The sequence below is a fragment of the Dipodomys merriami genome, unplaced genomic scaffold, assembly GCF_024711535.1.
Source record: "Dipodomys merriami isolate MVZ:Mamm:240054 unplaced genomic scaffold, mDipMer1.0.p SCAF_5, whole genome shotgun sequence".
Taxonomy (NCBI): Eukaryota; Metazoa; Chordata; class Mammalia; order Rodentia; family Heteromyidae; genus Dipodomys; species Dipodomys merriami.
Genome location: NW_027206068.1, coordinates 60235266 through 60248501, shown reverse-complemented (window position 1 = coordinate 60248501; position 13236 = coordinate 60235266). Strand labels below are relative to the sequence as shown.

The 13236-nt window shown below is 45.6% G+C and overlaps 1 protein-coding gene across 2 annotated transcripts in view; it reads right to left on the bottom strand.

Annotated features, from left to right (window-relative positions):
• Positions 1–232: 232 nt before the first annotated feature.
• The window catches only part of Tspan33 (tetraspanin 33), a 29832-nt gene continuing 16828 nt past the window's right edge, over positions 233–13236 (bottom strand). Inside the window, exons 2-8 of one of the 2 annotated variants that reach the window (XM_069996737.1) lie at positions 11148–11205; positions 10084–10211; positions 9740–9814; positions 7155–7250; positions 3643–3771; positions 1502–1663; positions 233–1304 (exon numbers count right to left, since the gene is read on the bottom strand). In XM_069996737.1, coding sequence (XP_069852838.1) covers positions 1203–1304; positions 1502–1663; positions 3643–3771; positions 7155–7250; positions 9740–9814; positions 10084–10211; positions 11148–11205 — 750 coding nt within the window. In that variant the 3' untranslated portion in view covers positions 233–1202. The remainder of the gene's footprint in view (positions 1305–1501; positions 1664–3642; positions 3772–7154; positions 7251–9739; positions 9815–10083; positions 10212–11147; positions 11206–13236) is intronic. The other variant, XM_069996738.1, reaches the window with a different exon arrangement.

Sequence of the window (13236 nt, the reverse complement as noted above, 5' to 3'; positions counted from 1 at the left end):
TTTAACCCACTGTAATTCGAAACAACAAAAACAAAACGTTTGGAGATACAATCTGACAACGCTGTTTCAGAGCAGAACTGCAAACCTTTGGACCTATAAGATCAAGTTGGATGGGGCATGTGGACCAGGGAGGGTGTTTTAGGGGTCTTCAGTATCTTCCTAGAGGCAAAGCTCACAGACATTTCTCCCCTTCTAGTTGCCAGAATGGAAAGTTTGTAGGAGACAGTTCAGCCCAGGTCAACAAACTTTTATTGCCACTTCTGGCTCCCCCAGCCCCAGCAAGAGTCCTGCTTCTACACTGGAGAAACACTGAGTTCAGTCCGGTGCAGGGGGATGGAGGTGAGGGGTGTGACCATTCCTCTGTATACAGCCAAGTTAAAGAAAACCCTACTCTCCTGGAGGGAGGGCCAGACAGAGAGGAATTCAAGGGCTCAGTCCCACTTGCTGAGTGCAGAATATAGGGGCCATGGTTTAAAACTTTTTTCGAAGGGAGTAGGAATGAATTTGGCCGCTGTTGTACCCCCTTGCTCTTGCTGCCATGTTGCCATAGAAACGAGGGAGGGGCAGGATGTAGCTCATTCTGACTACCTGGGAGGATGGTAGGGCAGGCATTTGGTAAACATACCATCTTCTATTCCTACCCAACACACAGATCTGTCCCCAGCCGACCCCCATCAGAGACTTACTCCCCTAGGCCTGTTCTACTCCCTTTACTTCTGGAGCTGGAATCCTGCCAACTAGACTCCAGCCATGGCTGCTGGTGTCTGCTCTCCACAGCCAGGTCTCTCTGGCAGCAGGATCTAAGTATGGCCACCAAGCTCTAATAGACCTGTCAGCTATAGTGCCTCTGTGGAAAAGCAGCAGCTAGTACCCCCTCAACACTCCATGCAATTGCCGTTTCCAAAACATCTCTGCCCCAACAAATCTTAAAAGCATAAATCCAGATGCTTAAGGTTAGAAACGATAGAAAATAACTCTTTGATGATGCTCAGGGCTAGGATGGGGGAGAGGAGGTACATCCTCTGAGATTCAAGCCACCTGTGCACCCTGCCATTTGTCCGTCTGGAGTTTGCTTCTTCCCACTGGGTCATCATTGCCGGGAGGCTGGAATGCAAATCGCCATTAGGTGCTGTTCTCAGCACCCAGTGCTGTTGATCGATGAGGCTTGCCTGTGGCCATAGTGAGGAGATATAGATGGATTCTTAATACCATGGGTCAGCCCGATGCTGCTGGTTGTAGAGCTGTAGCTTGATCTGATCTTTGATTTGATTCACAAGAATCTGGGACAGCAGGATTCCCACCAGCTAAAAGACAAAAAGGAACTGGCTCCTCAGCAAGGAATGAGGCTCTTGCTTTTTATGACTTAAGTGTGGTCAGCACTATCTCCTCCTTTGTCCCTTAGCAATCCCAGTACCCAGCCAATGCCCATGTCCCTCACCCCCCCCCTGCAAGGAGTGTTTGCAGAGTTAGTGAGACATACAAGTCTGACAAGGGAAGTTACCTGGGGGATGGCCAGGCCCAGTGCAACACCACCAAGTAAGAATAGGTTGCTGTGTATCCAGTTGACCAACTTGTCGATACAGCCGTTGGTATAGATGACTTTACTCGCTTCCAAGTAATCAAGGGCCTGCATACCTTGGCCACACATAGTATTAATCACTGCCTGAGGAAAAAGTTGAAAAGCCAAATGTGATTCCCATACAATTAACATCTTGGTTGAGACCCTAGCTGATGGGCATCCCACCCTTTCAACCCCTCAATTGTTAAGAGTTTCTATGGAGGTTGCTGGGTTGGAAATTGCTAAATACAGATTTCCCCTCCTTTGAGGGGTCTGGGATAAGTCCTCCATGTTTTAGATCTGCCTCTGCTGAGCTCCCATGGGAGCTCTCATATGTGGAAACTAGATCTAAAATATAACTGGACATGATAACCTATACAGGACCTAGGCATTCACACACAGACTAAAGGAGGATACCCTTAGGGAAGGAACCCAAAGGCGAAACTTCTCTGAATATTTAAAATATTATTTATCTCTTGCATTGATGACTTTTAGCTGTAATCCTAGCTACCTAGGAAGCTGAGATCTGAAGAGCATTATTTGAAGTTAGCTGGGGCAGAAAAGTCCATGAGACTCTTGTAGTCAATAAACTCCCTAGAAAAAGCTGGAAGTAGCACTGTGACTCAAGTGATAGAGGACTAGCCTTTAGCAAAATGGGACAGTGTCCAGGCGCCAAGTTCAAGCCTCAAGATTAGCAATAAATAAGTAAATAAAGTGAAAATACAAATAAAAATAAAATGCTAGGGGGCTGTGAAGGTGGCTCAGTGGTAGAGTGCTTGCCTTGTATGCATGAGGCCCTGGGTTCGATTCTTCAGCACCACATTAACAGAAAGAAAAAAGCCGGAAATGGCGCTGTGGCTCAAGTGGTAGAGCGCTAGCCTTGAGCTAAAGAGCTGAGAAACAGCACCCAGGCCCAGAGTTCAGGCCCCACATCCAGACCCCCCCCCAAAAAAATGCTATTTATCTAAATGAATTCTAAGAAAAGGAAACCTGGGTAATTGTTTTATTTGGGGGGGCGGGGATTAGGGGGTGAGGGGGGGTGGGTTCAGTTGTGGGGTTTGAACTCTGGGCCTGGGCACTATCCCTCAGAGCTTCAGCTCAAGGCTAGCACTCTACCACTTGAGCCACAGCACCACTTCCAGTCTTCTGAGTGGTTTATTAGAGATAAGAGTCTCACAGACTTTTCCTGTCCAGGCTGGCTTTGAACTGTGATCATCAGGGGCTAGGAAGGTGGCTCAGTGGTATAGTGCTTGCTTTGCATGCATGAGGCCCTGGGTTCAATTCCTTAGCACCACATAAGCAAAAAGAAAAAAGCCGGAAGTGGTGCTGTGGCTCAAGTGGTAGAGCGCTAACCTTGAGCTGAAGAGCTGAGGGACAGCGCCCAGGCCCAGAGTTCAGGCCCCATGACCGGACCCCCCCCCCCAAAAAAAATGAACTGTGATCATCAGATCTCAGCCTCCTGAGTAGCTAGGATTATAGGGATGAGCCACTAGTGCCTGGCTTTGGTTGTTATTGTTACTGGTGGCATTTGCTTTTTTTTGTAGAAAGGGAGGGAGGAAGGGTGAACAAATATAATCATGCTATTCAGTATACACTATGTGAAAATAACCTATGTACCTTGTGGGCAGGGATGAGAGGAGGAAACGGGAAAGTGAAGGAAGGGGTCACATTGTACAAAAATGTACTAATTACCTGATTTATGAAATGGTAACCCCTCTTAATAACCCATCTTAATAATAACAATGAAATTATATTTTTTAAAAAAGAAAAGAAAGCCAGTTGCTGGTGGCTTACACCAGTAATCCTAGCTACTTAGGAGGCTGTGATCTGAGGACTACAGTTCGAAGCCAGCCCAGGCAAGAAAGTTTATGAGACTCTTATTTCTAATAAACTAATCAGAAAAAGCTAGAAGTGGTGCTGCGGTTTAAGTGATAGAGTGCTAGCCTTGAGTACAATGAGGCTCAGGGACAGAGGCCAGACCCAGAGTTGAAGTTCCCAGGATGGGCAAAAAAAAAAAAAAAAAAAAAGAAAATAACTTGAATCACTACTCAGGAGGAAATGAGGAGGTGTTTGGGTTTGCTCACCTGGTTAGGGGTAGGCAAACAACAGGAGTAAGGCACAGAACATCTCTCCCGGCTGGGGTTGTCCTCTGAGCAGTTGAAGTACATGTTCTGGGACCAGTCCTTGTAAGAAATTCCTCCACAGCAGCTGAACTGCAACATAACCCACCATAGAGATTAAGAATCCCCCATCCCACAACTGAAATACCCAAAGGAATTCTCAGCGGTCAAAATCTGTGATAAGCCAGGCGCCGGTGGTTCACACCTGTAATCCTAGCTACTCAGGAGGCTGAGATCTGAGGATTGCAGTTCAAAGCCAGCCTGGGCAGGAAAGTCCGTGAAACTATTATCTCCAATAAACCACCAGAAAACTAGAAGTGGTGCTATGGCTCAAGCGGTAGAGCGCTTGCCTTGAGCTGAAGAGCGCAGGGATAGCGCCCAAGCCCAGAGTTCAAGCCCCAAGACCTACAAAAAACCAAACCAAAACAAAAAAAAACCCTCTGTGGTAAGCTTCCACTTGTAATTTTTTTGGGGGGAGTCGGATGTGCGGCTTGAACTCTGGGCCTGGGTGCTGTCTATTCAGCTCAAGGCTAGTGCTCTAACACTTGAGCCACAGCACCACTTCTGTTTTTTTGGTGGTTTATTAGAGATAAAGAATCTCATGGACTTTCCTGCCCAGGCTGGCTTTGAACTGCAATCCTCAGATTTCAGCCTCCTGAGTAGCTAGGATTACAGACGTGAGCCACCAGTGCCTGGCTTCCACTTTTAATTTTAAAGTTGTTTAAATGTAAGTTGAACTGTAGCTCAAGCTTTCCGGTGGCTTTATCTATAGATGCTTTCTTCCCCTTCCCCTTCCCTCCCATTACCTCCCTTTCTTCACCTTCCTCCTCCCTTCTCTTCTTCTGCCTGTACTGGGACTTGAACTCAGGGGCCCAGGTGTTGTCACTTAGCTTTTTTGCTCAAGACTTGAGCCACAGCTCCACCACTTTGCTCTACTACTTGAGCCACAGCTCCACTTCTGGCTTTTTGGTAGTTAATTGGAGATAAAAGTCTCATGGACTTTCCTGCCCAGGCTGGCTTCTAACCTCAAACCTTAGATCTCAGCTTTCTAGGTAGCTAGGATTACCAGCATGAGCCAGAGGTACCATGCACATGTGTATCTTGTTATAACTCCAATAGTATTTGGTATTATACTTGTGTATATTAATATTTATATAATTTTACACACTGAACTACAAAACTTCTTTTTTTGGGGGAGGGTCCGGTTGTGGGGCCTGAACTCTGGGCATGGGCACTGTCCCTCAGCTTTTCAGCTCAAGGCTACCACTCTACCACTTGAGCCACAGCGCCACTTCCGGCTTTTTTTCTTTTTGCTTATGTGGTGCTGGGAAATCGATCCCAGGGCCTCATGCATGCAAGGCAAGCGCTCTACCACTGATCTACCTTCCCAGCCTCTGAACTACAAACTTCTTAAGACAAAATTTTGATGCTGAGCGCCAGTAGCTCACACCTGCAATCTTAGCTATTCAGGAAGCTGAGATCTGAGGGTTACAATCTGAAGCTAGCTGGGGCAAGGAAAGTCCATGAGACTCCATCAAAACAAACAAACAGAAGTGGAGCTATGGCTCAAGTGGTAGGATGCTAGCCTTGAATAAAAAAGCTCAAGGAGGGGCTGGGAAGTTGGCTCAGTGGTAGAGCGCTTGCCTTGCATGCCTGAGGCCCTGGGTTCGATTCTCAGCACCACATAAGCACAAAGAAAAAAGCCGGAAGTGACGCTGTGGCTCAAGTGGTAGGGCACTAGCCTTGAACTGAAGAGCTGAGGGACAGTGCTCAGGCCCAGAGTTCAGACTCCACAACCAGACCAAAAAAAAAAAAAAGCGCAAGGACAGTCAGTGTCCAGACCCTGAGCTCAAGCCTCAGGACCAAATGTACACATATGCAGAGGAGATTCTGGCTTTGTAGCTCTGCATAGCAGACAGCCTGTGAAAGGGTGTTCAAAAATACTGGTGAGGGCTGGTGGTGTAGCCCAGTGGTAGAGTACATGGTACACATGAATATCCCCTGGGTCAATCCAAATATCACAACTTGGGGGCGGGGGGGAAGCAAATTGGACTGCTGCATCAGAGGAAGAAGTCAGCACAATCTCCAAAGCACTTTTATTCAAAATTCGTAGCATCATAGCTATTGTGAAATAGACAAAGTAGAAGCAACACAAATGTTCATTCATAAATAAATGGATAAATACAATGTAGAATTTATGACACTGGATTATTCAGCCTTAGGAAAGAAGGGAGTCCCAGCACATGCTACAACACAGATGGAATCTAAATACATGCCAAGTGAGACAAATCATTCACAAACAAATATTGTATGAGTCCATTTATATGAATACCTAGAGTAGTCCATTCATAGAGAGTGAAATGACGGAGAGGGAGATGGTAAGTGTTTAATGGGTACAGAGTTTCAGCTGGGAAATATGAATTCTGGGCCTGGGCGCTGTCCCTCAGCTCTTCAGCTCAAGGCTAGCGCTCTACCACTTGAGCTACAGCACTACTTCCGGCTTTTTTCTTTTTGCTTATGTGGTGCTGAGGAATCGAACCCAGGGCCTCAGGCATGCAAGGCAAGCGCTCTACCACTGAGCCACCTTCCCAGCCCCCTTATGTGAAAACTTAATAAAAGTTTTATATGAAAACTTTTCTGCAAGACGTTGCAATTAATTATGCTGTTGCCTAGAGTCATCTGTAGAAAAAAATCTAGACCTGTACTTATAAAAATACAGATGTGCATAATTAAAAATGTAAATTCTAGGAGTGTAACTCAGTGGTACAGTGCTTGCCCATGATATGCAAGGTACTGAGTTCTATCTGTAGCATCATTAAACAAAAGGTAAATTTTATGTTATGTATATTTGGTTACAAATGTAAACTTATTAAAAAGCATTAAAATGTAACTTTTAAATAGGTAATCAAAAATCTGCTTGCAGGCTGGGAAGGTGGCTCAGTGGTAGAGCGCTTGCATGCATGAGGCCCTGGGTTCGATTCCTCAGCACCACATAAACAAGAAGAAAAAAAAAGCCAAAAGTGGCGCTGTGGCTCAAGTGGTAGAGTGCTAGCCTTGAGCTGAAGAGCTGAGGGACAGTGCCCAGGCCCAGAGTTCAGGCCCCACGACTGGACTCCCCCCCCCCCAAAAAAAAAAAGAAAAAAAAAGAAAAAAAATCTGCTTGCTTCTTCATAAGTCACCATTTATAATGATTTTCTTATCGTTCCAGAATCCTTTTGCAAATAAGTATACCCCTCTTTTTTATATAAGTGGATTACTATATATACCAGTTACTATCCTTAAACACATTTTTAAGGTATTCTATGTGTGTAGGTGTTTGCGATTGTTTGCTTGCTAATTCTCTTTTCAGAATCTATTACCTAGCAGGTAACAAAGAAGCCCCTCAACCCTAGAGGATGTGGCATCTCTTGGATAACATTAACTTTTACTCACAGCCCCCCAGACCACTAATTGACCCCACCACACTTAGCACATACCTTCTTCTGCCCAAAATCAATGAGGTTCTGCAAGTCTAGGTCATCTCGGTAGTGCACAATGGCATTGTTGATGATCTCACTCACTTTCCCCCGAGCCTGACAGAGACATGGACAGGGAATTAGGATACAGGCTCCATTCCTCGCTGCAGGAGTAACAGTAGGCCAGGATCACCTCCCCATTCCTTCCACTCTTGATAGCTCTGTAGTTTATTGTCCCAGCAGGATTTGTGAAGGCAGAGGATACCATTCATATGCAATACAGTGTGGTCACAGCTTCAGCATCCCTCCTCACCTCTAGCCAAGTCCTAAACAGCCCAACACAGGTGTGGCTCCTTTTCCCAGGCCACCCTGGGTACATACTCATAACTACCAAAGTCAGTTCAGCCAAATAGTCCCACACCGCTTCCTATTGCCCAGCTCCAATCTTCTCCATACTCATTCATTATCACCAGCTTCCATTCTAACTTCCTTTTTTAAAAAACTGTTTCTATCCTGTCCTGTTGAGCATTAATTCCTGATACATACTCATTTAGGCCCATATCTTTCAGAGGTCTGAAGGGCCAATGAGTTCTCTCTGCTTTGTAAATGGAGGACCAAGCCCAAATCCCCTTCTCTTGTATATATGGATAAGGACGGAGGCATCATAAACAGCTATAGCTACCTCTTGAACCAGCTACAGACACACAGATTAGAGAAGAATCATTCCAGCTCTCTCTCTGTCTTTCTTTTGTCCGTTGTGGAGCTTGAACTCAGGGCCTGGTGCTATCCCTGAGCTCATTCAAGGCTAGTGCTCTACCACTTTGGAGATAAGTCTTTCAGACTTTCCTCCCTGGGCTGGCTTTGAACCTAGATCCTCAGATCTCAGCCTCCTGAGTAGCTAGGCCCTGGAGATGGATGGTGGTGATGCTTTGTTGCAGCACCCAGTCCATCTCCTTTTTAAAAAAATTGTTTTTATTATCTTTCAGTAATTGTACAAAGGAGTTGATATTCAAGAAAGCAGCTGATGAATACAATGTATCTTGATCAATGCCATCCCTTTCATCATTCTCATCCATCCTTCCCAACCCACCTCTTCCCTTCATCTCTTTTAACAAAATGGAACAGGGGCTTAAGAGCCTGGGTCCTCTAAGAGATATTAGGGCATCGCTCCCAGGAGTTGGGGGTGGGAAGTCACAGGTTAAAGGTCAAAGTCAGAGTAGCAAAATGAAGTTCATCTTCCCTCAGTTCATCCTTCTTTATCTGAATAAGGCTTCAAGCTAGAATTAGTTCCTAACAAGGAAAGAAAACCAGTTCAAAGCCCATCTATTCCTGGACCACAGGTCCCAGTACAGAAGAGAAATGTTGGATTTTCTGTCATTTTTCAGATTATTTCAAAATAATACTGTTTATCCACTTCTGCATACCAGTACTATGAAAAATTTGTAGGTTGATAAAAAGTTCAAAATCTTTTTTTTTCTGGTGCTTACTGACCCAAGAGGTACTGACCCCTAGTGGGCACAAAAAAATTGCATCAATTTAGACCTGTATCATTTTAGGACTCTCCAAAATCAGCACCAAGAAATTCAATTTCTTAATTTTCTACCTTAGTGTCTTTCTACTCTACTTCACTTTTCTCACAAGTTCCTTCCATAGTTCTATACTTTATTTCAGGCAATCACTCCTCATTTAAAAAAAGAATTCTGCTAGTTAAAAGGACTTCCTGCATAGTAGACCACCTCAAGATATGGTAATAAACTCTTTTCAAAATTATGTTTCCTGGGCTGGGAAGGTGGCTCAGTGGTAGAGCGCTTGCCTTGCAAGCCTGAGGCCCTGGGTTCGATTCCTCAGCACCATATAAGCAAAAAGAAAAAAAGCCGGAAGTGGCGCTGTGGCTCAAGTGGTAGAGCGCTAGCCTTGAGCTGAAGAGCTGAGGGACAGTGCCCAGGCCCAGAGTTCAGGCCCCACAACCGGACCCCAAAAAAAAAAAAAATTATGTTTCCTTGCTGAGTGCCAGTGGCTCATGCCTGTAATTCCAGTTATCAGGAAGCTGAGATCGGGGGAGTTGCAGGGCAGAGTCAGTCCAGGCAGAGAAGTCAATGCTACAGTCCATCTTGAAAATAACCAGCCAGAAGCCAGGCTGGAGGCAGAACTCAACTGGCAGAGTGCCAGCTGAGCAAGCACAACAACCTCTTGGTTCAAACTTCAATATCCGGAAAAAAAAAAAAAGAAGAGGAAAGAAGTATTTTCCTCCCACCTTCCCTGTTTTTTCCTCATCAATTTATTTTTGAAGAAATAAGAAGCACTCCTGTTGATTGTGGCCCACTTAATCACGGAGTTTTGGTCATTTATTACTAACATTTTTGGCTTATTTTATCTTCATGTTTATAAATTTGCTTCCCAGTTGGCTTCTCAGACTGTCATGAAAAATACCTTACAATCTTTAAATATGGTGACTGAGAACGCCATTAACTCATCCCTAAGGAGACTCTTTCAAAGGCAGATTCTTCTCTGGGGAAGGAGTGCTGCGGTTAATTAATCAGGCTAAATAAGCTACAGCAGGAATGTCGGGCTCACACCTGAGGACATCTCTAGGCTCCCAATGCTACCTTGTCTGAGAAGACGAAGCCCAGGACGCCAGCAGCCAGCTGCAGCAGGAACACGATGGTGAGGCAGAGTGAGAACTGCAGGAAAAGGAAACAGTCACTGCTCAGGGCAGCAGCCTCTCCCGGAAGAGGGTTTGGGGAGCCACTGTGCACATCTCCCAGCTGCCCCCAGCAGGAAAAGCCTTCTGCCTCTGGGACTGGTGGGCACCCTGGCTGGGTGGGTAGTGTAGGGATGGCAACAGGGTGGACGGAATAGACAAAAAGGAAAGGCTATGGGAATGGCATCAGGAGACGAGGAAGCACCAAGAGGTGGGGCCGTGGTTCTCCTGGGGGCGTAGGCCACTCACCGTCTGCAGGAGGCAGATGTTCTCGCGGAGAGATCCAATGCAGCCGCAGAAGGTGAGAAGGAACATGAGTACACCCACCACGATCAGCAGGATGGCAGGGTCCACAGCCAAGCAGGCCAAGGCTGCTTCTGGGGAGGGGCCACCCCTCAGTGTGAGCACGGGGCCCACTGAGGAAGCTCCCAGGGAGGGAGTGAAAGGGTACCCCCCCAAACTCTTCTTCTTCCTTTGGTGGGACAGTCTCCAATGTGGTTGGGTAAGGATTATGGGGAAACGGTGCCGGTGGCTCAGCCAGGAGCCAGTGGCTCATGCCTTTTAGCTATTCAGGAGGCTGAGATCTGAGTATCACGGTTCAAAGCCAGCCCGGGCAGTAAACTCTGTTGAGACTCATCTCCAATTAACCACCAGAAAGTGGTGCTGTGGCTCAAGTGGTTGAGCACTGGCCTTGAGCTGAAGAGCTCAGGGACAGAGAGTTCGAGCCCCATGACTGCCCCATCCCTTGTATACGCAGGCGCGCGCGCACACACACACACACACACACACACACACACACAACAAAGAACAGATTATGGGGAGACAACATCTGCCTCCCACGGAGTAGACAGAAAGAGCCCAGGAGGGATGGTAGCATTTAATTTGAGGAACTAACAAAATAAGTGCCTTCATTTCTGGGCTCCTGAGAGGCTTCTTCCACTCCAGAGAAGAATTAGAATGGCATTAGGCTCACCAGCTCTGTGGATTCCATTTCCTGGAGACTTTGTGCAGAAGAGGAATGGAGGTTGAATTACTCCAGGACCAGCTAGGGGTGGCTAAAGCTTTTGATTGCTCTGTGCTCCCAGAGGCCCAGCTTCCCTCCCCGATACTAAGCCTCACCTGTCAGCTGACCTTGAGAGATCTGAGAGGGCTCAGAGAAACCAAACTACCCAAAATGGTCTGCCAACTTGGAATAGCCATCTAAGACTTGTAGCCCCACAGCCCATGCAGGAAGGCAAGAAGCCAGGGCTGAAGGAGGCAGAGGCGAGGGGTATGGCGAGAGTGGGGGAGATACAGGAAGATCTATAACTTACCTGCATGCTTCATCAGCCGGGCATAGACACCCACCGCCACCATTACCATGGAAATAACCTATGGAAACGGCGAGGGAGCCAGACTCAGATTTTGGAGCCAGAGAGCCTTTGAATGTGATGAAAGCCCGAGAGGGTGGCATTCCCAGGACCAGGAGTGAGTAAGTGGTCCCACCCTCAGTTCCCACCCACACTCTCCTCCCCTGTTCAGGAATACTACTGATAGTACCTGTTTGACTTCTGTGAGATACTTTCCCCAACATTATCTCAAATAATCCTCACAATATACTCACCTCCTGAGGCAGATAAAGATCCTATTTTACAGATGAAGAAACTAAGATGATACAAGTTTAATACAGAATGGTGATTAAAAACAGCGCCCAGGCCCAGAGTTCAGGCCCCATGACTGGACCCCCAAAAAAAAACAACAAAAAAAAAAAAAACAAAAAAAAATGTGGCACATATAGACAGTGAAATTGTAGTCATCTATTAGAAAAAATACTATTATGTCATTTGCAGGGAAATTGGTGGTCCTAGAACAAATCATACTAAATGAGGTAAGCCAAGCTCAGGGAGACAAACGGCACATGTTTTCTCTCGTATGTGGAAACTAGATCTAAAATACAACTAGACTGGTAACTTCTACAGGGTTCTATGTATTTACATACAAACAATATACACTTAGGGAAGGAACCCAAAGGCATAACTTCTCTGAACAGTTAAAGTGTTATTTATCAAAACAAATTCCAGGAAATGAAAAATGATTTTTTTTTGTTTTTTGCTGCTGTTGTTATTGTTGGTAGTATTATTGGAGTTTTTGGTTGTTCTTTGTTGTTATTGTTGTTGTTGTCTTTTGGGGGGGAAGCAAAAGGAGGCACAGAAATGGAGGAAGGAGGGGCTGGGAAGGTGGCTCAGTGGCAGAGTGCATGTCTTGCATGCATGAGGCCCTGGGTTCAATTTCTCAGCACCATATAAGCAGAAAAAGCTGGAAGTAGCACTTTGGCTTAAGTGGTAGAGCGCTAGCCTTGAGCTGAAGAGCTGAGGGACAGTGCCCATGTCCAGAGTTCAGGCCCCACTACCAACAAAAAAAGAAAAGAAAAGAAAGAAATGGAGGAAGGAAGGATGAATAAATGCAGTCATTATATTCAATATACATCATGTAAAAAATGCACTATGCAACTCATGAGCAAGGAAAGGGGGAAAAAGAAGGGAGGGGTGATATGTCAAGAAGCATTGTACTCATTACCTGACTTACAGAATCGTAACCCCTTTATACAACTCTTTAATAATAATAATTAAAAAAAAAACATGGGCTTGTGGAGGTCTGGGGGTATAGCTCATTGGTAGAGCACATTGCTAAGAACAGTTTGATTGCCAACACCAAAAACTACCTATAAAACAAACACACACAAAACCATAAGCTTTGGAATGACTCACACTAAGAAGTGGGACAAATTTCTGAGCTGTGATTCCTTTTAAAAGATCGGAATTTTGGATAAAGAGCCAGACATGGTGGTTCACACCTGTAACCCCAGTATTTGGTAAATTGAGACAGGAATATTGGGATTTACAGACCAGTCTGTGATACACAGTAAGACCTTATCTCAAAAACTAAATTGAATAATTTATGGAAAGCACATAACACAATTTCTTTTTTTTTTTTTTTTTTTTTTGGTCATGGGGCTTGAACTCTGGGCCTGGGCACTGTCCCTCAGCTCTTCAGCTCAAGGCTAGCACTTTACCACTTGAGCCACCGCACCACTTCTGCCTTTTTCTGCTTATGTGGTGCTGAGGAATCAAACCCAGGGCCTCATGCATGCAAGGCAAGCACTCTACCATTGAGCCACCTTCCCAACCCCCAGAATTTCTGACAACAAACATCATCAATCATTATGAATAGGTTGCCCAAGGTCACATAGAAACTAGGTTCTGAATTCAAATCCATCTAGATCAAAGCATAGGTTTTTAAAGCTAAAGTAGTCCAGCTCTCTGACCCTGTTTGAGGTTAATATAGTATCAAGAACAAAAAGAGAGTGCATGCCATGTGAAAGTGTGTGCATGCGCTGTGGTAAGTGCCAGAACTGCCCGGGAG